Here is a 24,462-nt window from a genome sequence, read left to right as displayed (position 1 = left end):
TATGAATCCATAATTCTTTAATGAAACATTTCCCTGCGCTTCCAAGTGAGCTGTGCTTGATTTACAGAGCTGTACACAAAAGGTCAGTTTACTCAATCCTGGCGCTTTCATCACCCCTGCCCCAAATTCTGCTGGAATTAAAAAGCCATCTAGATCTTTTGAAACCTTATTTATGAACACTTGAAAGCATAAGTAAGTTATCATTTGGATGCCTTCTTCCTGTTCTGATATATATCAGCTGGTGATGGCACGGACTTGGAGCTTAAAAACAACAACAACTATATCACACAACGCAATATGGTGCTCTTCTACTATTTTGACACTCTTGCTGTGTTTTTCTTACAGTTACCAAAGAAAAAAAGGGAAGGGGTTATTAAGAATATTGATCAGCCAAGTGCTCTGTTAATTTGAACCCCCATCTGTATTTGTTTACATAGAAATCTCTCTAATCTAGATTTTATTTTTATTTTATTTTTTGGCTGCTTAATATATTCCCCTCTGTTCAAAATATTCAGCCCTGCTGGAGTTGGCAGGCACTATCTTAAAAGGCCTGGACCACAGGCTACATGTGTGTGCTTAAGGACTACAAAAGGACACAGGTGGCGCTGTGGTCTAAACCACTGAGCCTCTTGGGCTTGCTGGTCAGAAGGTTGGCGGTTCGAATCACCATAAGAGGGTGAGCTCCCATTGCTCGGTCCCAGCTCCTGTCAACCTAGCAGTTCGAAAGCATGTCAAAAAGTGAAAGTAGATCAATAGGTACCACTCCAGCGGGAAGCTAAACGGTGTTTCCTGCTCTGGTTTTGGTGTTCCATTGCGCCAGAAGCTGCTTAGTCATGCTGGCCACATGACCTGGACAAACGCTGGCTCCCTCGGCCTGTAAAATGAGATGAGCGCCACAACCCCAGAGTCGTTCACGACTGGACTTAACTGTCAGGGGTCCTTTACCTTTTTAAGGACTACAAGACATAGGAAGACCCTGTTGCATTAAGCCAAAGGGGCCCCATCTCTGACTGCCTCCTGGCTAGTAGCCATCAATAGCCCTCTTCTCCATGAATTTCTCTAATTCTCATCTCAAGCCAAATTGGTGGCCATCACTGCCTCCTGTGGCAGGGAGTTCCATAGTTTTAAGTCTGCACTGTGGAAAGAAGTACTTCCTTTTCTCCATCCTGAACCTTCCAGCCTTCAGCTTCATTGACTGCCCACAAGTTGTAGAGGAAGAGAAGAGTTTGGATTTGATATCTCGCTTTATCCTTACCCGAAGGAGTCTCAAAGCGGCAAACATTCTCCTTTCCCTTCCTCCCCCACAACAAACACTCTGTGAGGTGAGTGGGGCTGAGAGACTTCAGAGAAGTGTGACTAGCCCAAGGTCACCCAACAGCTGCATGTGGAGGAGCGAGGAATCGAACCCGGTTCACCAGATTACAAGTCCAGCGCTCTTAACCACTACACCACACTGGCTCTGTAGTGTTAGGAGAGAGAATTTTCTCCAAGCCTTGCATGATTTAATAAACTTTCACCTTGTCACTTCTTACTTGCCTTTTCTCTATTCTAAAAAGCCCCAAACACCGTATCCCATCTTCACAGGAGACTCGCTCCATCCGCGTGATCACTGTGGCTGGACGCCCATTTCTGAACCTTTCCCAAATCTGCAACATCCTTATTGAGGTGAGGCAAGGCAGGACATGTATAGGACTGTGCCATAGGTCACGTTCTGAACAGCTGTTCCCAGCCCCATCTCCCACCCACGGCATCAGAATCAGGGAAGGAAGGAGCACTACTGGCCCATATCTCTCCCCTTTGACAGGCAGGGACATGCGACCCGCAGCTTGACCGTCACGGTTCCCAGTGGATGTGACCACAACACCCTCAATAATTGGAAAAGGAGTCAATGTCTTGCTTGAAGAGACCTAGAACACATGGCCATTTATTTCCCATGCTAGTGAAAAGGGCCTACAAAATATGCTATCCTCTGCATCCCGACAAATCTGGATGTGGCATGCCTTGTATGGTAAAGGTAAAGGGAGCCCTGACCATTAGGACCAGTCGTGGCCGACTCTGGGGTTGCGGCGCTCATCTCTCTTTATTGGCTGAGGGAGCTGGCGTACAGCTTCCGGGTCATGTGACCAGCATGACTTAGCCGCTTCTGGCGAACCAGAGCAGCGCACGGAAACGCTGCTTACCTTCCCGCCGGAGTGGTACCTATTTATCTACTTGCACTTTGAGGTGCTTTCGAACTTCTAGGTTGGCAGGAGCAGGGACCAAGCAACGGGAGCTCACCCCCTAGTGGGGATTCGAACCGCCGACCTTCTGATCAGCAAGTCCTAGGCTCTGTGGTTTAACCCACAGCACCACCCACGTCCCTGTCCCCGCAGTTCTTTGGCCAATTAAGAAGCTTATAGGGATCAGGCACAAGCTCAGGTATATTTGCAATATGTATAAATATCTGCTCCCCCCCTCCCAATGCCCAGGGGCGCAGGTTTTGTGATCTCATTCAACCTGTGTCTCCACTGATGCATCTTTCAATAAACTGAATTCCTTCTCCACCCACTGTCTCCTCAATTGACTTAAGGGACCCTCAAGGGGCCACAAGACCATGTGCACTTATGGATGCTTTAGCCAGAGAAGATGACCTTGTTGTGGATGGATGCTTCCATACAACCCTGACCAAATAACATAGGAGGAACGAATATTGCAAATACAGTGGTGCCCCGCAAGACGAATGCTTCGCAAGACGAAAATCCCGCTAGATGAAAGGGTTTTCCGTTTTGGAGGTGCTTCGCAAAACGAATTTCCTATGGGCTTGCTTCGCAAGACGAAAATGTCTTGCGAGTTCCTGCAGGGTTTTTTTCCTCCCCCCCCCCCTTTTTTCCAAGCCGCTAAGCCGCTTAACAGCTGATCCGCTAAGCCGCTTATCAGCTGATCCGCTAAGCCGCTAATAGCGCTAAGCCGCTAATGGGCTTGCTTCGCAAGACGAAGAGAATCGCGGAACGGATTCTTTTTGTCTTGCGAGGCACCACTGTACATGAATACTTAACCTGGTAGCTGGCAAGATTTGCATTTGTGTGTGTTATATTTAATTGTCTACTTATATTTTGTTATACGTGTAAGAAAACCAATGACAGTTACTTGAAAGGAAAACCAGGAGTAAGGCAACAACCCACATTTAGCTCAGCTTCAAATATCTCCTTTGAGAAATACTGTGTTCACGGTATAGAGATCACTTGGGGGAGGGTATAGGCCATTGTGGTGTTTATGCATGTTTCTGGGGTTGTTTTTTCCTACTCTGAGCCAACTTGAGGTTTCTTTAAACATGAAAGGTGGGGTGTTCATTTCTTGGGGAGGGCGTTAATAAATGGGTGGATGTATGCAACAGAAGCTGCACCCCCTCTCTGCAATTGCCCTTCGCTCCTGGGGAAGGGGGGCAAATGACTGTTGTTTGCCCAAGGAGACTGGGTGCCTCTGTCTCCTAAATTCAAAATGTGCCATCGTTGGATTTTCCACCGCCAGTTAGTGCAAAAGCCTCATAAACTGACAATGTCCATCTTTTTGCCTTTCGAGTTAGTTGTGCGAAACGGCTCGCTTCAGAAAATGCAGTGCATTATATACAAGGGGTAAAATGCCACGACTCATTCCTCTCTCTCTCTCTCTCTCTCTCTCTCTCTCTCTCTCTCTCTCTCTGTTTTGGTTTGTTTTGTTTTGTTCCAGAAGGAGCTTAATTCTGTTGCTTCCGAACTGGCGGCACGGCAGGAAGAAAGCGAGCATTCTCATAAACATTTAATTGAACTCAGCCGGGAATTTAAGAAAAATGTACCTGAGGTACAGTATATTTGCTATTATAGAATTAACTCAGTGGGCAGCTGGATTTCCCTCCCCTCTCCCATTCAAACAGCTCTCTCTCTCTCTCTCTCTCTCTCTCTCTCTCTGTGTGTGTGTGAAAAAGAGAGATTTATATATTTATTTACTTGAGTGACCAACAAGAGAAGGGTAAGGTAATCGGCCCCAAATTATGGCCTCAAATGCCCAACTATAGCGTATTACAACACAATCTGGTGGTGCAATTGCAGCTAAGGAGCCCGTGGTCCTGATCCTGAGATGCACTGAGCGGCACTTGTGGAAGAGGGAGGACCATAGATAGGGCCTCTGAGGCCTATCAGCACAGATAGAGGCAGCAAGTTGTGTGGGGCGGAGAATGCAAGTTTGGGGGGGGGCAGTCCTTCATGCTTAGAGCTGGCAGAGGCTTCTCCCCCACCACCCTGGTCAAAGCTAGATGCTGGTCCTCTTGGTTTCCGTGCATGTCGTTTATGTCATAAAATACCTCAAAGGGTTTCACCCAACAATAAAACAATCTGTTAAAATGGTTAGAATGATTGGTCAGGCAATAATTAAATCAACCCAGTGCCAGATTTACGTACAAGCTAAACAAGCTATAGCTTAGGGCCCCACTCTCTTGAGGGCCCCCAAAATATTTGAAGGGGGGGGAACTGGATGTACATTTCCAAAATAAAAGATAAAAAACAAATAAAATAAAACCTCCGTACAGCATCAGTGGCAAAAGGCTTTGGATACATATTAGGTGCATAAATTACCATATAGCACATAATCAACACAAAAAAACAGCGGCAATTTGTTGTTGACAAAGGACAGCTGAACGTATAAAGGGTCCCATTACCTTCAGTAGCTTAGGGCCTCATCAAACCTAAATCTGGCCTTGAATGAACCATAAGCTAAAAGCACATCAACATCGACACACGTCAACATTCTACACAGCTGGACAGGCCTGTCTAAACCAAGAATGTTTTTAGCAGGGGTCGAAAAGAGTACAGTGAAGGAGCCTGACTGATGTCAAGAGGCAGGGAGTTCCAAAGTGTGGGTGCTGCCAGACTAAAATATCCATTTCTTACAAATGCAGAACAGGTACTATGTGGCAGCTGTGGCAGGTCCAGTTCCACAAATCGAAGTGGTCAAGTGGGTATTTATGCAGTGAGGCAATCATGCAGCTAAATTGGCCCCAGGTAGCAGCTTGCCACTACTTCACGCGGGTGGCGCTGTGGGTTAAACCACAGAGGCTAGGACTTGCTGATCAGAAGGTCAGCGGTTCGAATCCCTGCGACGGGGTGAGCTCCTGTTGTTCGGTCCCTGCTCCTGCCAACCTAGCAGTTTGAAAGCACGTCAAAATGCAAGTAGATAAATAGGTACCACTCTGGCGCGAAAGTAAACGGCGTTTCCATGCGCTGCTCTGGTTCTCCAGAAGCGGCTTAATCATGCTGGCCACATGACCCGGAAGCTGTACGCCAGCTCCCTCGGCCAGTAAAGCGAGATGAGCGCCGCAACCCCAGAGTTGGCCACGACTGGACCTAATGGTCAGGGGTCCCTTTACCTTGTTAGCAGCTTGAGCTTGAACTTGACCCGGCAGCAAATTGGAAGCCAGTGCAGGTCTCAGGCATTGTAAGCTGATGGGGTCTCACTCCTGTCAGCAATTGGGCTGCAGTATTCTGCACTAACTGCATGCCATCATGTCTTGGCTTGTGCCCTCGCCTGTCGGATTGACGGGGTGCCCAGCGCCTTGGCAGAAAATGTCCCTTCTTTCAGAACTGTGCTCTCCCCAACCCTGTCAAGTTATTTTATATAACAAGAAAAAGTGTTCCAAGGCCTCGTTGCAGAAATCCTGGCAGCCGCCTCTCTGAGCAGATGGAACGCCACTTTGTTGCTGTTTTTGTTGCCGCTGCTGCTCTTTTCCTCTCCCCAAAATAAATGTTGTTTTAGTCAGTTTGACAGTTGGGGGCTTCCCCCGCCTTCGCTCCCCTCCCCTCCCAACACCGCCTCATGCCAGCTTCTACAATTATGTTCCTAGCTTGTATCTAAATTAAGAAGACTTGGGGTGGAGGGTTTGCAGCACCTTATATTATACTAAGGTATAATATAATGATATAATATAATATAATATAATAATAATGGGGGGGGGAGGCAATTAAGTAGAGAGCCGAAATCCACAAACCCTGTCCCATGAAAGGCAGTGTAGCATAATGGTTAGAGTGCTGGACTAGGACCAGGGAGAAACAGAGGTGGGGGACTCCTTGAGCCAGCCCCCCCCCCAAATACACAGAGCAAATCTTTCTGGCCCCAACCATATTGGCTCCAGTAGCAAAATGGGGGTGAGGGCAATAGAGTAGACCTGGTACAGGAATGGACTTAGCTTAGCGCCCTGTTGGGGGTGTAAATTGCTCCTTCCCCAGGTGTTAGATCAATCATTTTATGAGTAATTGTGTCATAAATTGAGGAGAGGGGCTGTGTGTACCTAGGTGTGTACATGAGAGAGTGTGAATCAGCGTGTGAGTGGGTACAACCATTTTTGCCCGCATTCCCCACTGGTCTGCGATCATTGGAAGAGTGGCCAAAGATGAAAGTGGCCAAAAAACATTACCATCTCCACCACACCAGCCTAAAAATGGGCCTTTGTTTCTCCTTTAAGTATTATTGTTCTTATCCTGAGTATGCAAATGTAATCAGCTAATTAGTCGATTTGAAACCTGCTCAATTAATCAAAACCAAGGCTTCTTTAATTAGGTGGCAGCCCAGCTTCATATGAGGAACCAGTCCCAATTCTGAGGGCTGGATTAACAGAGAGCCCCGTTGCCAGACTCGGGTCTAATTGCGGGCTTCCGCCATTTTATCTCTTCCAGGAGGTCCGCGACATGGTGGCCCCTGTCTTGAAGAGCTTCCAGGCAGAGGTAAGAAGCCGTCTGTGCCCAAGGTACTTCTTAGCCACCGTGAGCCGCCTGTAAGCCGCTCAGGGGACACAAAGTAGAAACAGTGCCTAAGAGAAAAACAAACCACACACAGCAGCACCAGCATTTTCAAAGTCCAAAGATGGCGCCAGGTTTTTGGTGTCAACTCAAGTGGTAGCCAACATGGTGCCCTTCCAGATGTTGTTGGGTGTAGTGGTTAGAGTGTCAGACTTTGACCTTGGTTCACTGGGTGTCACCTTGGGCCAGTCACTGCCTCTTAGCCAAACCTACCTCACAAGGTTATTGTGGAGATTAGATGGGGATGGGGAGAAAACTATGCACACCAAAAGGTGGGGTGTTAATGCAATCAATCAATCAATCAATCAATCAATCAATCAATCAGCTCTACCTCTCGTTTAAATCGGAACCATTGAAGGTGGTGAATGGTCTGGAGGCCATTAGAGGATGGGTGGTGGTCAATGGATTGAGGGTGAATCCTGACAAGACAGAAGTGCTGTTTCTAGGGGACAGCGGGTGGGCAGGTGGGGGGCATTCCCTGGTTCCGAATGAGGTAACTGTGCCCATAAAAAACCCAAGCGCACAGCCTGAGAGTCATTTAAAACACTAAACGACCTTGGCTTTGTATACCTGAAGGAGCATCTCCACTTCCATCGTCCAGAGGTCCAGCTCAGAGGGCCTTCTGGCGGTTCCCTCACAGAGAGAGCTCTCCCACTCAGATGAGATTACCTCTTTGCTGCTGCGGTAGAAGCCAATAGAGTGGTACCTCAGGTTACAGACGCTTCAGGTTACAGATGCTTCAGGTTACAGACTCCGCTAACCCAGAAATAGTACCTCGGGTTAAGAATAGTTTCAGGTTAAGAACGGATCTCCGGAACGAATTAAGTTGTGTGTGACGCGGTGTGTGTGACACAGTGTGACGCGGCAGCTAAAAAAGCCAATGCAATTCTGGGCTGCATCAATAGGAGTATAGCATCTAGATCAAGGGAAGTAATAGTGCCACTGTATTCTGCTCTGGTCAGACCTCACCTGGAGTACTGTGTCCAGTTCTGGGCACCACAGTTCAAGAAGGACACTGACAAACTGGAACGTGTCCAGAGGAGGGCAACCAAAATGGTCAAAGGCCTGGAAACGATGCCTTATGAGGAACGGCTAAGGGAGCTGGGCATGTTTAGCCTGGAGAAGAGGAGGTTAAGGGGTGATATGATAGCCATGTTCAAATATATAAAAGGATGTCATATAGAGGAGGGAGAAAGGTTGTTTTCTGCTGCTCCAGAGAAGCGGACACGGAGCAATGGATCCAAACTACAAGAAAGAAGATTCCACCTAAACATTAGGAAGAACTTCCTGACAGTAAGAGCTGTTCGACAGTGGAATTTGCTGCCAAGGAGTGTGGTGGAGTCTCCTTCTTTGGAGGTCTTTAAGCAGAGGCTTGACAACCATATGTCAGGAGTGCTCTGATGGTGTTTCCTGCTTTGCAGGGGGTTGGACTCGATGGCCCTTGTGGTCTCTTCCAACTCTATGATTTTATGATTCTATGATTCTATGATTCTAAGTTCTTAACCCAAGGTACCACTGTAACACACGAGCATGTGAATTTACTTCCTCCATTAAATTCCATGCACAAGAGATGGATTTGATGATGGATTCACTGACTGGGTGTGTTTTTTTCCACCACCCCTTGAAAATATTTATTATTATTGGTTGTCCTTCTCCCGCAGGTCTCAGGGCAGCTTACGACCAGTTAAAATTCAGAAATAAAAACAGTTAAAACATACTACATTCACAAGAACTGGGTGGGTCCTGAAACACACACCTGAGGTGTCAAAGGCCAGGGCCAAGAGTTGTGTCTTCAGCATTCGCAAAAAAGCTGTATAGTGAGGGGCTACCACAGAGAAGGCCCTCACCCAGGCCACCCCCAGAAACTTCTGAGGGAAGTGGAACTACTGAGAGGGCCCCTGGGCAAGTCTGTTGTTTTTGATGGCTTCCTTCCTTAACTTCATCCATCAAGGCTTTTTTTGCTGTGGGGAATAAGATCTATTCCAGCTTATGGTGGAGCCATGGCTCTGAGAGATTTAAATGCTTCCGAGGTGGTGAAGGCAGGTGTTGGAGAAATATCACACTTTGGAGCGTTCCTAAAATCTTCATTATTCTCTTGCCGGGGGGGGGGGAGTGGAGAGAAGCAGAGAAAAAATTGTTCCTCCGTCTGTGCGGCTTCTACCCTGCTTACCTCGAAACCCCCAGAGAGACGCCGGCGCACGGCAACAGCACATTAGAGACTGTCATCTTGCGAGCTTCGCCTTACTTTTAAATCTGTCTCTTTGGAACGACATAACGGCACAAGGAAAAATATTAAAGTAAACAATAACTGGATTTACACAAATGTGGGCTGATTTCCATATTTTTCATCACTTCATTTTATTACCCAGTTTTTACTGATATGCTTATTTATTTATAGGGCAATCCGGTATTGATTCATTCCGAAACGCTCGGCGTAAACACATAAAAGAGAATGATAACAATAGGAATGTATTTCTGGTTGTTTTAAATACTGCCTGTTTCCCCAGCAGATGTCATTAGATCCTCTGGGAGAGAGGGGGGGTGGGACGGAGGGGGTGGGGTGCTGGCACAGAGAAGGGAGCAGGGCTGGGGTATCCATGAGGCACAGTGAGGCAGCTGCCTCAGAGCTCTTTAACCAGCCAGCTAGTTTGAAGGGATGTGGGTGGCGCTGTGGGTTAAACCACAGAGCCTAGGACTTGTCGATCAGAAGGTCGGCGGTTCGAATCCCCGCGACGGGGTGAGCTCCCGTTGCTCGGTCCCTGCTCCTAGCAGTTCGAAAGCACATCAAAGTGCAAGTAGATAAATAGGTACTGCTCTGGCGGGAAGGTAAACGGCGTTTCCGTACACTGCTCTGGTTCGCCAGAAGCAGCTTAGTCATGCTGGCCACATGATCCGGAAACTGTACGCTGGCTCCCTTGGCCAATAAAGCGAGATGAGCGCCGCAACCCCAGAGTCAGCCACGACTGGACCTAATGGTCAGGGGTCCCTTTACCTTTACCTTTAGTTTGTAGGAATGCAATATAAGAAGAACCCTATTTTCCAGGGACAGTCCCAGAGTTACAGAAGCCGTCCTGGTTTCTGACAGGATCCCGGAATGACCCGCTTTTCCTTAGGACATCCCTATTTTCATCAGAGAAACGTTGGAGGATATGGAGTTGCCTGACCCCCAAGCCAAGGAAATAAGTAACTATACAGTGGTACCTCAAGTTAAGAACTTAATTTGTTCTGGAGGTCCGTTCTTAACCTGAAACTATTCTTAACCTGAGGTACCACTTTAGCTAATGGGGCCTCCCACTGCCGCCACACAATTTCTGTTCTCATCCTGAAGCAAAGTTCTTAACCTGAGGTACTATTTCTGGGTTAGTGGAGTCTGTAACCTGAAGGGTCTGTAACCCAAGGTACCACTGTACAACCTTTAGAAGACATGTGAAGGCAGCCCTGTATAGGGGTTTTAAAAAAATATTTAATGTTTTGTTATGTTTTTAGATATGTTGGAAGCCACCCAGAGTTGCTGGGACAACCCAGTCAGATGGGTGGGGTATAATAATAATAATAATAATAATAATAATAATAATAATAATAGAGTGGTACCTCAGGTTACAAACGCTTCAGGTTACAAACCCCGCTAACCTGGAAGAGTTACCTCGAGTTGAGAACTTTGCCTCAGGATGAGAATGGAAATCATGTGCCGGCGGCGCAGCGGCAGCAAGAGGCCCCATTAGCGAAAGCACGCCTCTAGTTAAGAACAGTTTCAGGTTAAGAACGGATCTCTTGAACGAATTAAGTTTGTAACTAGAGGTACCACTGTAATAGGCATCCCTATTTTCACTGGATAAATGTTGGAGGGTATGCACCATGCCATCTAGGCTGCCTAGCCTAGACTAGACTGTGGTGGCAGAGCACAACTGACTTGGCTAGCAGCTGCTGATAGCTTTATCCTTCATGAACTTGTCCAGTCCTCTTTTATAGCCACCTAGAGAGCCAGTGTGGTGTAGTGGTTAAGAGCGGTAGACTCGTAATCTGGTGAACCGGGTTCGCATCTCCGCTCCTCCACATGCAGCTGCTGGGTGACCTTGGGCCAGTCACATTTCTTTGAAGTCTCTCAGCCCCACTCACCTCACAGAGTGTTTGTTGTGGGGGAGGAAGGGAAAGGAGATTGTTAGCCGCTTTGAGACTCCTTCAGGTAGTGATAAAGCAGGATATCAAATCCAAACTCTTCTTCTTCTTCTAAGTTGGTGGCCATCCCCATTTGTTCTTCCAGAGAGGTGGGGCCTACCACACTTTGGTCTTCCTACCTGAGTCTTCCAGCCATACCAGCTGCCTTCTGAAACAACTTCTCTTAGCCCTGCCTTCGGTCTTATGCATTTGACTTGGTCTTGTGACTGGACCCTGCTTCTCTGAACTTCAAGAGCCCACAGAACTGGACAGGAGGGAGCCTGCAATCCCAGTCCATCCACAGTGGTCAGGGCCTTGGGACTGATATGGCCTAGACCAGGGCCGTTGGCTGCTGTCTCTAAACCCAGATAGACACAGTGTGTTCACTGGCCTCCCAAGTTCCTGAGGTCAACTGCTGGTCCTGTAAGCCTATTGGAGCAGGGACCTGTCTTCTTGAATTTTGTGAAGTGCCAGGTAGAGCAAGAATGGGAAACCTTTGGCCCTCCATATGTTTCAGAATTGCTCTTGGGAGAAAAGCAATGACAAACCTAGATGGCATCTTAAAAAGCAGAGAGATCACCTTGCCGACAAAGGTCCGTATAGTTAAAGCTATGGTTTTCCCAGTAGTGATGTATGGAAGTGAGAGCTGGTCCATAAAGAAGGCTGATCGATGAAGAATTGATGCTTTTGAATTACTGTGCTGGAGGAGACTCTTGAGAGTCCCATGGACTGCAAGAAGATCAAACCTCTCCATTCTGAAGGAAATCAGCCCTGAGTGATCACTAGAAGGACAGATTGTGAAGCTGAGGCTCCAATACTTTGGCCACCTCATGAGAAGAGAAGACTCCTTGGAAAAGACCCTGATGTTGGGAAAGATGGAGGGCACAAGGAGAAGGGGACGACAGAGGACGAGATGGTGGGACAGTGTTTTCAAAGCTACCAACATGAGTTTGACCAAGCTGTGGGATGCAGTGGAAGACAGGAGTGCCTGGTGTGCTCTGATCCATGGGGTCACGAAGAGTCGGACACGACTGAGTGACTAAACAACAACAACATGCTTCAGAATTGCAACTCTCAGCAGCCTTAGCAAGCATGGCTAGTGGCCAGGGATGGTTGGAGCTGAAGTTCAACAACATCTGGAGGGCCAGAGATTCCTCACCCTTGATCTATTCTAGGGTAATGGTTGTAGCTCAGTGGTACAGCAGATGCTTTGCACACAGAAAGTTCCAGCTTCAGTTCCTGGGACCACAAACTTAACATGAGCCAACAGGGTGACACAGCAGCAAAAAACCCAATGCTGTTCTAGATTGCATCAACAGACATCTAGTGTCCAGGTCAAGGGAAATAATAGTACTGCTCTGTTCTGACTTGGTGAGAGCCCATCTGGAGTCCTGTGTCCAGTTGTGGACACCACAAAATTTAAGAAGGAAATTGACGGAATGTGCAGAGGAGGGCAACTAAGATGTTCAAGGGTCTGGAAACCAAGCTTTATGAGGAACAGTTGGAGGAGCTGGGTATGTTGAGCCTGGAGAAGAGGAGATATGATAACCATCTTCAAATATCTTAATGGCTCTCAGTGGAAGATGAAGAAAGCTTCTCTGGAGAGTAGGACTTGAGCCAGTGGTTTCAAGTTACAAGAAAGGAGAGTCAAACTAAACATCAGAAATAACTTTCTGATAGTCAGAGCTGTTCGACACTGGAACAGACTCCCACGAGAGGTGGTGGACTCTCCTTCCTTGGAGGTTTTTAAGCAGATGTTGGATGGACATGTATGATTTAGGTAAGATTCCTGCATTTCAGGGGGTTGGACTAGATGACCCTCGGGATCCCTCCCAACTACAGTTCTGTGATTCTAGGGAAAACGCTTGCCTGAAACCTTGGAGAGCCACTGCAAAGTTAGTGTAGACAATAAAGAGTGAGATGGACTGTTGGTGTGACTTGATATGAGGCAGCTTCTAACATTCATGTGCTTTCATTTTGTGGAGGATATGATGCTGAGAGCCTGTGTGGTGCAGTGGTTCAGAGCGGTGGACTCGTAATCTGGTGAACCGGGTTCGCTTCCCCACTCCTGTAACCTCACTTCTCGCAGTGAGGGAAGACCCTCGGAGGAGGACGTGGCGTGGCATGGAGAGTAAATGGATGAAGGGAAGACCCTCTGTCATAATACTAGAACTCATGGACTTCCAGTGAAGCTGAATGTTGAAAGATTCAGGGCAAATAAAATGATGGCCTTCCTCATGCAGCACATAAACTATGGAAGTCATTCCCACAGGAGGCAGTGTTGGCCACCAACCTGGGTGGCTTTAAAAGAGGACTAGGCAAGTTTGTGGAGGAGAGGGCTATCGATGGCTACTAGCCAGAATAGCTGTGTTCTATCTTCACAGTGGCGCCATGGGTTAAACCACAGAGCCTAGGACTTGCTGATCAGAAGCTCGGTGGTTCAAATCCCCACAACGGGGTGAGCTCCCGTTGCTCAGTCCCTGCTCCTGCCAACCTAGCAGTTCGAAAGCACGTCAAAATGCAAGTAGATAAATAGGTACCACTCCAGCGGGAAGGTAAATGGTGTTTCCATGCACTGCTCTGGTTCGCCAGAAGCGGCTTAGTCATGCTGGCCACATGAGCCAGAAGCTGTACGCCAGCTCCCTCGGCCAATAAAGCGAGATGAGCGCCACAACCCCAGAGTCGGCCACGACTGGACCTAATGGTCAGGGGTCCCTTTACCTTTATCTTCACAGCAATGCTTCTGAACACCAGTTCCTAGAAACCACAGGGCTCTTGTGCCCAGATCCTGCTTGCTGTTTTCCCTTTGGGGCATCTGTCTGGCAGCTGTGAGAACAAGATGCTAGGCTAGAGGGGCCACTGGCCTGATCCAGTTGTAGGGCTCTTCTTGTGTTCTTCCAGTGCCCCATGGCCTTTCTTTTCCATGGAAGCAGACTGGAGAATGGTGCCATCCTTAGCTCAATGGCATGGCTGGTAAGGTCCTAGCATCTGGGTGTGATGAGCCTACCGACTCTGGGCACACCCAGCGCATAGCTGTCAACATTTCCCTTTTTTTAAGGGAAATTCCCTTATTCCGAATAGGATTCCTCGCAAGAAAAGGGAAAAGTTGACAGCTATGACCCAGCGGCGCCTGTGGGGAGGAAGGAATAAGAGGCACCCTCATTGCAGAGAAGAGGGAACCAGCTTCTCTCTTCGCCCCCCAACCTGATTCAATAAATAAAAACCTGCCTTTAATTTTCCATTACTGGGAAGACAAAAGGGCTGCCCCCACAGTGGTGGAGTGGCGACAGCTTGAAATGGCCAAAGTTTTTGAGTCTCCTTGCAGACAGGGAAAAGAGCAGAGCCAGAACCCTGCTAATTACAAAAGTTGCTTTATGAAAGATAATTCAAAGCAATAATTTAGCAAACATAATCAAGTAGCACAGATGGGGATTCTGATGAATAGTTTGCAACATGCAATTAGCAGCTCTTGCAGTTACATATCATTAACCCTCAGAGCACAAAAATTATTTTCTCATTATTAGATGAAAAGGTAAAATTAAGCTGACTAGACAGTTAAGGAACAAACTACAATTAATTACCTTCATTTATTACAGTCATTATTTGAAACTTTATCCCCCCCCCCCACCTTCTCCTCCTCCTCCTCCGGCTGGATGCGTGAAAACATCTAAATTAAAAGTTTTAGTACATTAAAATAAAGGTAACATAGTCTACATTAGTGAGCATCCAAAATAGTGGTGGAAGGAAAGCAAAGAGATGACTACAGTGTTCCAGTTGTCACTGATGGGGCTTCCAAAGGTTACGAGTTCAAGAATCCAGGTTATTTCACAGGGCTCTCCCCATCGCAGGAATAGAAACTGACATTCAGACAGGAGAGGCTATTCAAGGGGCAATTAAGAGGTTATATATCACTTATCCTCAACCTGTATTCATCGGGAAGCAAAAAAAATGGATAGAACTGGAAAACAGGACCCTTTTAATTAAAAGCACAGGAGCCCCTAAAAGCCTCAATAGTGCTTTGCCTGTCCATACGAATAGGAGGGGTGCTGCTGGAGCTGGAGGTGCTGTAGTTATGTTTTATCACTCCCCAAATCACCAGATCCAAACTGAAGAAAATAGGAGAGAACCAAAGAAAGCAGTGGAATGTATTTATTTGAAAGTAACATTTGAGAAGGGTGTTTCAGTGCACTGCTCTGGTTCGCCAGAAGCAGCTTAGTCATGCTGGCCACATGACCTGGAAGCTGTACGCCGGCTCCCTCGGCCAATAAAGCAAGATGAGTGCTGCAACCCCAGAGTCGGTCACGACTGGACCTAATGGTCAGGGGTCCCTTTACCTTTAACATTTGAGTTTTCCATAGAAAAGTGAACAAAGCCACCTCCATAGGGTACCTCCATAGGGTTGTCAGTGGGCAGCTCCTTAAATGCCCCCCACTTTCCATAGAGGCGCAGGTTACAGCAACAGCCAAGGCGACATTTTTCCACCTTCGCCGCATCAAGCAGTTGGTCCCTTACCTTTCCCGCCCCGACCTGGCCACAGTGATCCATGCGACGGTCACCTCCAGGCTTGACTACTGTAATTCGCAATACGCGGGGCTGCCCTTGAAGCTGTCCCAGAAACTCCAGCGGGTGCAGAATGCTGCAGCGAGGCTCCTCACGGGGTCTCTGCCATGGGAGCATATTCACCCAGTGCTTTCCCAGCTGCACTGGCTCCTGGTGGAGTACAGGGTCAGATGGAAGGTGCTGGTTTTGACCTTAAAAGCCCTTCACGGCCTAGGACCCTCGTACCTACGGGACCACCTCTCCCGGTATGCCCCACGGAGGACCTTAAGGTCCATAAATAGCAACACCCTAGAGGTCCCGGGCCCTAAGGAAGTCAGATTAGCCTCAACCAGAGCCAGGGCCTTTTCAACACTGGCTCCGGCCTGGTGGAACGCTCTGTCTCTTGAGACCAGGGCCCTGCGGGATCTGATTTCTTTCCACAAGGCCTGTAAGACAGAGTTGTTCCTCCTGGCCTTTGGCTTGGAGTCAATTTGATTCCCTCCACCTCTTTCTTTTTTCCTTTCTCCTCCTGTGATGAGGCTGCATTTTAATGTTTTAATGTTGTATTTTAATCTTGTATTCATTCAACTTGTTTTTATTATTGGTTGTTAGCCACCCTGAGCCCGGCTTTGGCTGGGGAGGGTGGGGTATAAATAAATATTATTATTATTATTATTATTATTATTATTATTATCATCATCATCATCATCATCATCATCTTCATCATCCTGGTCCAACCAGCTCCTCCGTAAGACTCATAACACCACCCCAAACAGGAAGGCTTTCACAGCCCTTCCTGTCCAGGAGTGGACCATGGCCAGTCTGGGAGGGTGGGGCCAAGCTAAAGCCTGATAATGCTTCACTGCCAGGACAGATGCTCCAGAGTGGGTGGTTCCCAGTCTTTGCCTGGGCATCTCCTGAGAGCAGGCTCTGTGGCAGATAATCTTAGAAGTTCTTTGCTGCACTGCAAAGCTACAGTTGGAAAGATGAGTAGGCATATCCTCTTTAGGTAAAGGTAAAGGGACCCCTGACCATTAGGTCCAGTTGTGACCGACTCCGGGGTTGCGGCACTCATCTTGCTTTACTGGCTGAGGGAGCTGGCGTACAGCTGCCTCTGGCAAACCAGAGCAGCACACGGAAATGCCGTTTACCTTCCCGCCGGAGTGGTACCTATTTATCTACTTGCACTTTAATGTGCTTCGAACTGCTAGGTTGGCAGGAACAGGGAGCTCACCCCATTGTGGGGATTCGAACCGCCGACCTCCTGATTGGCAAGTCCTAGGCTCTGTGGTTTAACCCACAGCGCCACCCGCGTCCCATATCCTCTTTAAAAAGGAAATAAAAAGCAGGTCTCGCCCTGTTTATATATAAGGTTGTCCCTGTTTGTGTGATATGCGCTGTGCAGTTTGTTAATTAAAGGAATACAGCATGGGTCGCCTTCCCAAATCAAAGGATAATCTGCCACAGGTTTCCCCTGCTCTTCTGCCTCTACCTCGTCTGTGCCTCAGTTTCTCCACTCGGCCGGCCAAAGCACCATTCTCTCCCCACCTCACCCCACCTGCCTTGAAGGCACAAAACAGTTCAGAGCAACACACCACCAGACTGACCTTTTCTCACTCTGGCACTTTAAATCAATCTCCTACGCTCAGTCCTGGCTGGAGTTTTCACTCAGAGGACCTTTTCAGGTTGAGCATCGATGCAGGCTGGTTGTCCACTCTGCCACAACTGTCCCTCTTAAAATATGATCTCCAAATGTGTTTGCAAGTACCTCGCTTTCTACTTTCCCCCCAATGCTTGGTGTTTCCAAAGATTTTTAACGGGGTGGAGGAGTGCAGAAAACACGCTTTTATTACTTCTGTTAGGGCAGCCTAAGAAATTGCATTGGCCGGTTTTGCTGCCACACCACACTGCTGGCTCGCAACCAGCTTCTGATGGACTGAGATCTTGAGAGCTTCTTTTCACATGTGCTTCTGCCAAGCCGTTCAATCCATCCAGGAGGTTTATTCTCGGTTCCCAGGCTTTGCCCAGGCCTCCACAACCTTCATGCACAAGCTGGCAACTGCTGCCTCCTTGAACTCGGCCAGGATCCCCGTCAAGCGGTGGCAACGAGATTGTGTGGGTGTCCCTGTGTGTGGCGTGACAGGCAAAGGACTCCTTGAGAAAGTTGTAATGAGATTACCGTCCTTTGGCTTCTAATATCAGGAACTTTGCCAGAGCTCCATTGTGCCTGTCAGGAAGTATTATGAGGAAATAAAGGGCTCGCAGCAATTTTATTTCATTCAGCATCATCATCTTGGCAAAGTAAATGATTTAAAGCCGCCCCTCCCCCACCTCTTTGTTTTCCTCCTCAGTTAAGCGGTCTTTTTCAGCAGATCTTTGTTATATATCCCATTAGGAATAACATCATCCAAAGGATAATACTGGTTCATGTATCTTTCTTCTTTTAACAACAGAATGATGATGTTGAATTTGAACAACACACAGTCCTATCTTGAACTAGAATTCCCACGTTTTAGAATCAACTGTTTGATCTATTTTGATGTAAGCTGGAGTGGGGTTCAGTTTTGTTCTGGCCTTGTGAGATTTTGGGGGGTCTCCTCAGCCAGGCTCACGCACCTCAGCTGATCTCTGTCCTGCCTTCTCCCAGCTGCCAGGCTGACACTCGCTGAAGGGACAGAAGTTTAGAAAATTATGCAAGGCACGCAGAGAAAGTGGAACGAGAACGTTTTCTCCCTCTCTCCTAACACTAGAATTGTGGGGATCCAGTGAAACTGGAAGGTTGGAAGATTCAGGGCAGAGAAAAGAAAGGACTTCTTCACGCACACATGGTTAAACTGTGGAACTCACTCCCACTGGAGGCAGTAAGGGCCACCAACTTGGATGGCTTCAAAAGAGGGTCAGAGTTCAAGTACACAGTCAAAACACTTGCGAAGCAGGGGCAGGGAGAATTCCAAGGGCCAAGCAGGGAAGCCCATTTGGCCCCCAGGCCTGACCCGAGGGTCTGAGGAGACTCATTTGGGCGAAGGTCTTCCTTACTAGTTATTGCAGCGCCATCTTGTGTACGTATGGGACTAACATGAGCCACCTTAAAATCTCTCTGCTCCAAAGAGCTTTGCCACGGTTTGGGGTTTTGTTGTGATGGCGCAGTACCTGGAAGGAAGGTGCTTTGAGACTTTTTGTAAAGCAAGCCATTGGGCAGCTAAAACTAACCCCCCCCCCAAAAGCTACCAATTGGGGGAGAGGACAGAAGGAGGCATCAAACAGATCCCTTTGCCCCTCCTTCTTCACATTCACAGGGAAATGGCCTCCCATTTTTCTACAAAGGCAGGAGGTCTCTATCTTTCCCTCACCTGGCAGACTCTGACTTAACATTTACATCCTTTCCCATTTTAGCTTGCAGTTCCTGAGTTTGGAAAAAAGGTATCAACCCAGGCAGCGGGGCGGGGGGGGGGGGACAGGACAATAGCTGCAGTAACACAACAGTTCATTCCATTTCCCTGTCATGGCCCCATTTGCTAATTTCTACATTATATCTGAAGAAGATCAAACCTCTCCATTCTGAAGGAAATCAGCCCTGAGTGCTCACTGGAAGGACAGATCCTGAAGCTGAGGCTCCAGTACTTTGGCCACCTCATGAGAAGAGAAGACTCCCTGGAAAAGACCCTGATGTTGGGAAAGATGGAGGGCACAAGGAGAAGGGGACGGCAGAGGACGAGATGGTTGGATAGTGTTCTCGAAGCTACCAGCATGAGTTTGACCAAACTGCGGGAGGCAGTGGAAGACAGGAGTGCCTGGCGTGCTCTGGTCCATGGGGTCACGAAGAGGCGGACACGACTAAACAACAACAACAACAACAACAACAACAACAACAACAACAACATTATATCTGAATGTAAAAGCTATTGTAGCCCCCTTAATCTGGAAAATCACGGGATTACAGCAATGAAATTTGGGGAGTTTAAACCAGCATGCCGTTCATTCCTGCTCTTTTCACGGGCGAATTGTGGAAAGGACAAAAGTGCACCTGTGTGGAAACGGCGTCCGGTGACGTTTGTAGTTGTGAATCCCCCAGTGTGAATGACTTTTCCTGTGGCATGCCATTATATTGGTCAAAAACCTACACTTCCGTGTCCAGGGCGGCTGTCTACCTGCTCCATCTGGTACGCAGGCTGAGACACTACCTGCCCGCAGACTGTCTCGCCAGAGTGGTGCATGCTCTGGTTATCTCCCGCTTGGACTACAGCAATGCACTCTGCGTGGGGCTACCTTTGAAGGTGACCCGGAAACTGCAATTAATCCAGAATGCGGCAGCTAGACTGGTGACTGGGAGTGGCTGCCGGGACCACATAACACCGGTCCCAAGAGATTTGCATTGGCTCCCAGTACGTTTCTGAGCACAATTCAAAGTGTTGGTGCTGACATTTAAAGCCCTAAATGGCCTCGGTCCTGTATACCTGAAGGAGCGTCTCCACCTCCATTGTTCAGCCCGGACACTGAGGTCCAGCGCCGAGGTTCCCTCATTGCGAGAAGTGAGGTTACAGGGAACCAGACAGAGGGCTTTCTTGGTAGTGGCGCCTGCCCTGTGGAACACCCTCCCTTCAGATGGGAAGGAAATAAGCAGCTATCTTCTCTTTAAAAGACATCTGAAGGCAGCCCTGTTTAGGGAAGTTTTTAATATTTAATGCTGTATGTTTTTAACACCCGATTGGAAGCCATCCAGAGTGACTGGGGAAACTCAGCCAGATGGGCAGGGTATAAGTAATAAATTATTATTATTATTATTATTATTATTATTATTATTATTATTATTATGCAACATGAATTAGAAAATGGACCAGAAGCACTAGCATGATAAGCAGGAAAACTAACACAACATTGTCAACATCTGAATGCACCCAGTGTCATCGTGGTCTGGCCCCTCTCCCTCCCAGGGCTCCAGCTCACCAGCCCTTCCCTCCTCCAGGATACTCCGTTGCATTTCTCCTCCTCAAAGCTTTTCCATTCTGCTATCCCTCCAACAAACTCCCGGCATTTTGTACCCACTGAGTCTGCTCATTCCTTGTTCGACAGATTCCTTCCCCCATTCTGCTCACCCACAAAGAAATATTTTGTTGTGCGTCTGCAAACTTCAGGGATTCCCCCAACTCAAGTCTGCTGATTCCTCCCTCTTGTGCACAGAGGATGCTGTATGGCTGCATAAAGCTCCGCACTGGGAGGATGAGTTTGCTGTTAGCCTAATAGAGGCAGTATGGTGTACTGGTTAGAGCATCAGACAAGGACCTGGAAGAACAGTGTTCAAAACCCCAGTTGACCATGAAGCTCGCTGAGTGGTGGTGGCCTTGGGAAGGTCACTGCCTCTCAGCCTAACCTACCTCAAAGGGTTGCTGTGAGGATTCGAGGACGAGGATCAGAACCACGTCCATCACCTTGAGTTCGTTGGAGGAAAAAGGTGGGGTGGAAATGCAATAAACAATAAATAAATACAGCAGTGGTGGGATGCCTATGGCCCCCCAAATGCTCCTGGACTACAGTTCCCATCAGCCTCAGCCAGTGTGACCAGCGGTCAAGAGCAATGGAAACTGGTGTCCAACAACACTGGGAAGGCCTCATGTTCCCTCTACAGTATATATCGTGGAAAGTGGTTTGCCTGTCCGTCCTCTATAAATTGGGCTGCCTCTTGAGATACTGTTGCTAAACTTGGCATGAGAGTTCCTGAGGTGAGGGTGGCAGTTTTTGTCAGTGTTGGGACACCGGCAACCATTTTGAATCAAGATGGCGGACCCAAACGTCACTCTGGTGTGACTTTGCCCAATTTCTGACATAGACTCGGCCGCCTCTGCAGATATTTCATGGTCTCCAGACCTGGCACAAGGGTTCTTGAGTTGGCAATGGCGGTGTTTGTTGATGTTTGGGTGCTGGGCACCATTTTGAATCAAGATGGCACACCAAAAAAGACTTTGGGGTGACTTCACCCGATTTTTGGTGTGACGGGTGCAAACTCACAAATCATCTATCGATTTTAAAATTACATTTTTTTGGGGGGGGGGGAGGGTTTACAAGTTCCCTGGCAGCACTGGGTATTCCCTGCGCATAACTTATAAACAACCTATCTGCCTTATAGAGAGCTAGGCAGATATCTTTTCCATTGAGTGGAGCTGTCCGTGGTTTCAGGAAGAGGTTTTTCCCATCATCTCTTACCTGATATTTTTAAATAGGCATGTCAAGGATTGGACCGGGGGACAGCCTGAATGCAAGGTACGGGCTCAGCCACAAAGCTGGCTTCCTTTATGCTGTCAAGAACCCTGGTTTGTCATGCAACCTCCAGCTAGCCCTGTCCCTGTCCACCCTTTGAAGCAGAAGGTGCTACAAAATGCTTTCTTTCTTTCTTTCTTTCTTTCTTTCTTTCTTTCAGTTTTTAGTTATACCTTTCAAGTTTATACATTTCACTAGTTTTATAATCAATTTAACATTTCAAAGTTTGACTTCCTTCCCCCTTCTTTCTGCGGTTCCTTAAATTTATTTTTTCATATCTTCTGCATGTCCAAATTCATTTAATTTGCTCATTTAATTATCTACTTTAAATATATACTCTTATGAAACTACAGGTTATTACAATAATCCTTCTATTGCTTTATCTGTTTGCAATTTATCTGTAAATATTCAATAAACCCTTTCCATTCTTCTATAAAAAGTTTGTTATCTTGGTTTCTTATTCTTCCGGTAAGTTTCGCCATTTCTGCATAGTCCGTAAGTTTTTGCATCCATTCTTCCTTTGCTGGGACTTCTGCTTCTTTCCACTTTGGGGCAAGTAGCATTCTTGCTGCTGTAGTAGCATACATAAATTTCTGTTCAATTTAGGTAGTTCTGTCCCTACACTTCCCAAAAGAAAAGCTTCTGGGGGCTTTTTTATTTTATTTTACAAAAGTTATCTTGAACATCCTTTTCAATTCATTGTAAGTCATTTCCCAGTAAGCTTTAACCTTACTACAAGACCACCACATATGATAAAAAGAACCTTCTTTCTCTTTATATTTACAACACTTGTTTGATTTAGATTTATACATTTTTGCCAGTTTATTCGGTGTTAGATACCAATGATTAATAATAATAATAATAATAATAATAATAATAATAATAATTTATTATTTATACCCCGCCCCTCTGGCTGGGCTTCCCCAGCCACTCTGGGCGGCTTCCAGAAAAATATTAAAATACCGTAATACATCAAACATTAAAAGCTTCCTAAAACAGGGCTGCCTTCAGATGTCTTCTAAAAGTCTGGTAGTTGTTGTTCTCTTTGACATCTAGTGGGAGGGCGTTCCACAGGGCAGGCGCCACTACCGAGAAGGCCCTCTGCCTGGTTCCCTGTAACTTGGCTTCTCGCAGCGAGGGAACCGCCAGAAGGCCCTCAGTGCTGGACCTCAGTGTCCGGGTAGAACGGTGGGGGTGGAGACGCTCCTTCAGATATACTCATTTTCATGCAATTTTCTCTTAAACCATGGCATGCTGTAAACTTTATATCCATATTCCACACTTCTTCCCGTGTTTCCATATCTATATTATGACCGATATAAGGCACATGCTTTCTATTGCTGGACTGTGACCCCTTTCTCAACAACTGGTACCTATAATGCCAATAGCAAAATGAAATGAACAAAGAATTGGCCCACCTTTTCTCTCGGCCCTGTCCACATCGCCACCAGCGAGGGACAGGGAGCCCGTGGCCCTCTACATGTTGCTGGACCCCAGGTCTCATCACCCCCAGCCTGCTTGTCGAAGGTCCTGAGTTCAAGCCCTGCCATCTCCAGAAAGAACTTGGAAAGATCCCGGCCTGAAAGCCTGGACAGCTGCTGCTGCTGCCAGTCCGTGTAGGCAATATGGAGCTAGGTGGACTGATGGTCAGACTCAGCACAAGGCAGCTTCCTCTGTTCCAGTTATGGGAGGTGGAATCCAACAACATCTGGAGGGCCAGAGGCTCCCTATCTTTGTCATAAGCTTTCTGGAGTCACCTTGGATAACAGGACTTTAAAAAAAATATATTAGGGAGCTTTGTCTTGATTTTTTTTTTTCTTCGAGTGACAATTTAAATTAAAATATAATTGCCACCAGTCCTGTGTTTCGGGCGGGGGGGGGGGGGGGGGAGGCAGACCTGAAGCAAGTTTGATGCAGCCTAAATCCTCCTCCAGTTGCAATTAGTCCTGCCAATTCTTACGCTTTTTATCTGTTTGTGTTTAACCATTCCTTGATCTGGGGGGAAATATCAACAGACAGAGAAAGAAAGAAAGTGGAGGGCAGGAGAGAGAGAGAGAGAGAGAGAGAGAGAGAGAGAGAGAGAACGAGAGCGTTCCCCCCCTTTTAACCCATCAATTACAATAATATTTTTGCTTCCAAATGTTGCTTTCTAAAAAAGAGGGGGGGGGGAATCAGAAAGTTGGCTTGATAAGGTATAATCATAGCACAGAGGCCAGCCTGACAGTAGTAATTAATTAGGCCATTATGCATTCTACGGTGATAATTGCTTTGCTGGAAAGTCACCAGCCATGGAAGGGACCCGGCGCAGAAATGTAATTCATCAATCTCGCGTCGTTGCAGAGCGCGGCTGTGTTTTCTCTCACCTTGAGTTGGTGCGCATGGCGGGGAGGGGGGGGGAGTTAATGATACATTGATGTATAAAAGTGTGAGGGGGCTGAGGGGGTTTGGCTGAGCGGGATTTCGTGGGGGGTGGGGAGGCGAGGATATGGAAGGTAGGGGAAGGGCTGTAGTTCAGGGGTAGAGCACCCCCCCCCCTTGCATGCAGAAAGCCCCAGGTCCAACACACACACACACACCCTGGCATCTCCGGGGGGGGGGGGGCTGGGGAAGACTCTCCGTCTGAAATCCTGGACAGCCACTGCTTCCAGTCAGTGTAGACAACATGGGTGTAGATCATGGATAGACAACCTAAGGCCTGGTGGCTGGGTGCAGC

At 47.5% G+C, this 24,462-nt stretch overlaps 1 protein-coding gene across 8 annotated transcripts in view; it reads left to right on the top strand.

Moving 5' to 3' along the window:
• CUX2 (cut like homeobox 2) overlaps positions 1 to 24,462 on the top strand; it is a 234,067-nt gene that overhangs the window by 131,903 nt on the left and 77,702 nt on the right. For 4 of the 8 annotated variants that reach the window (XM_028741293.2, XM_028741296.2, XM_077931180.1 and 1 more), the window contains 2 exons: positions 3,706 to 3,816; positions 6,681 to 6,728. In XM_028741293.2, the coding sequence (XP_028597126.2) occupies positions 3,706 to 3,816; positions 6,681 to 6,728 (159 nt within the window). Of the gene's footprint in view, positions 1 to 3,705; positions 3,817 to 6,680; positions 6,752 to 24,462 lie in introns of those variants that run through there. The other 4 variants (XM_028741297.2, XM_077931182.1, XM_028741301.2 and 1 more) reach the window with 4 other exon arrangements.

The sequence above is a fragment of the Podarcis muralis genome, chromosome 7 (assembly GCF_964188315.1).
Source record: "Podarcis muralis chromosome 7, rPodMur119.hap1.1, whole genome shotgun sequence".
In the NCBI taxonomy this organism is placed as follows: domain Eukaryota; kingdom Metazoa; phylum Chordata; class Lepidosauria; order Squamata; family Lacertidae; genus Podarcis; species Podarcis muralis.
This window is presented reverse-complemented; position numbering and strand designations above follow the sequence as displayed.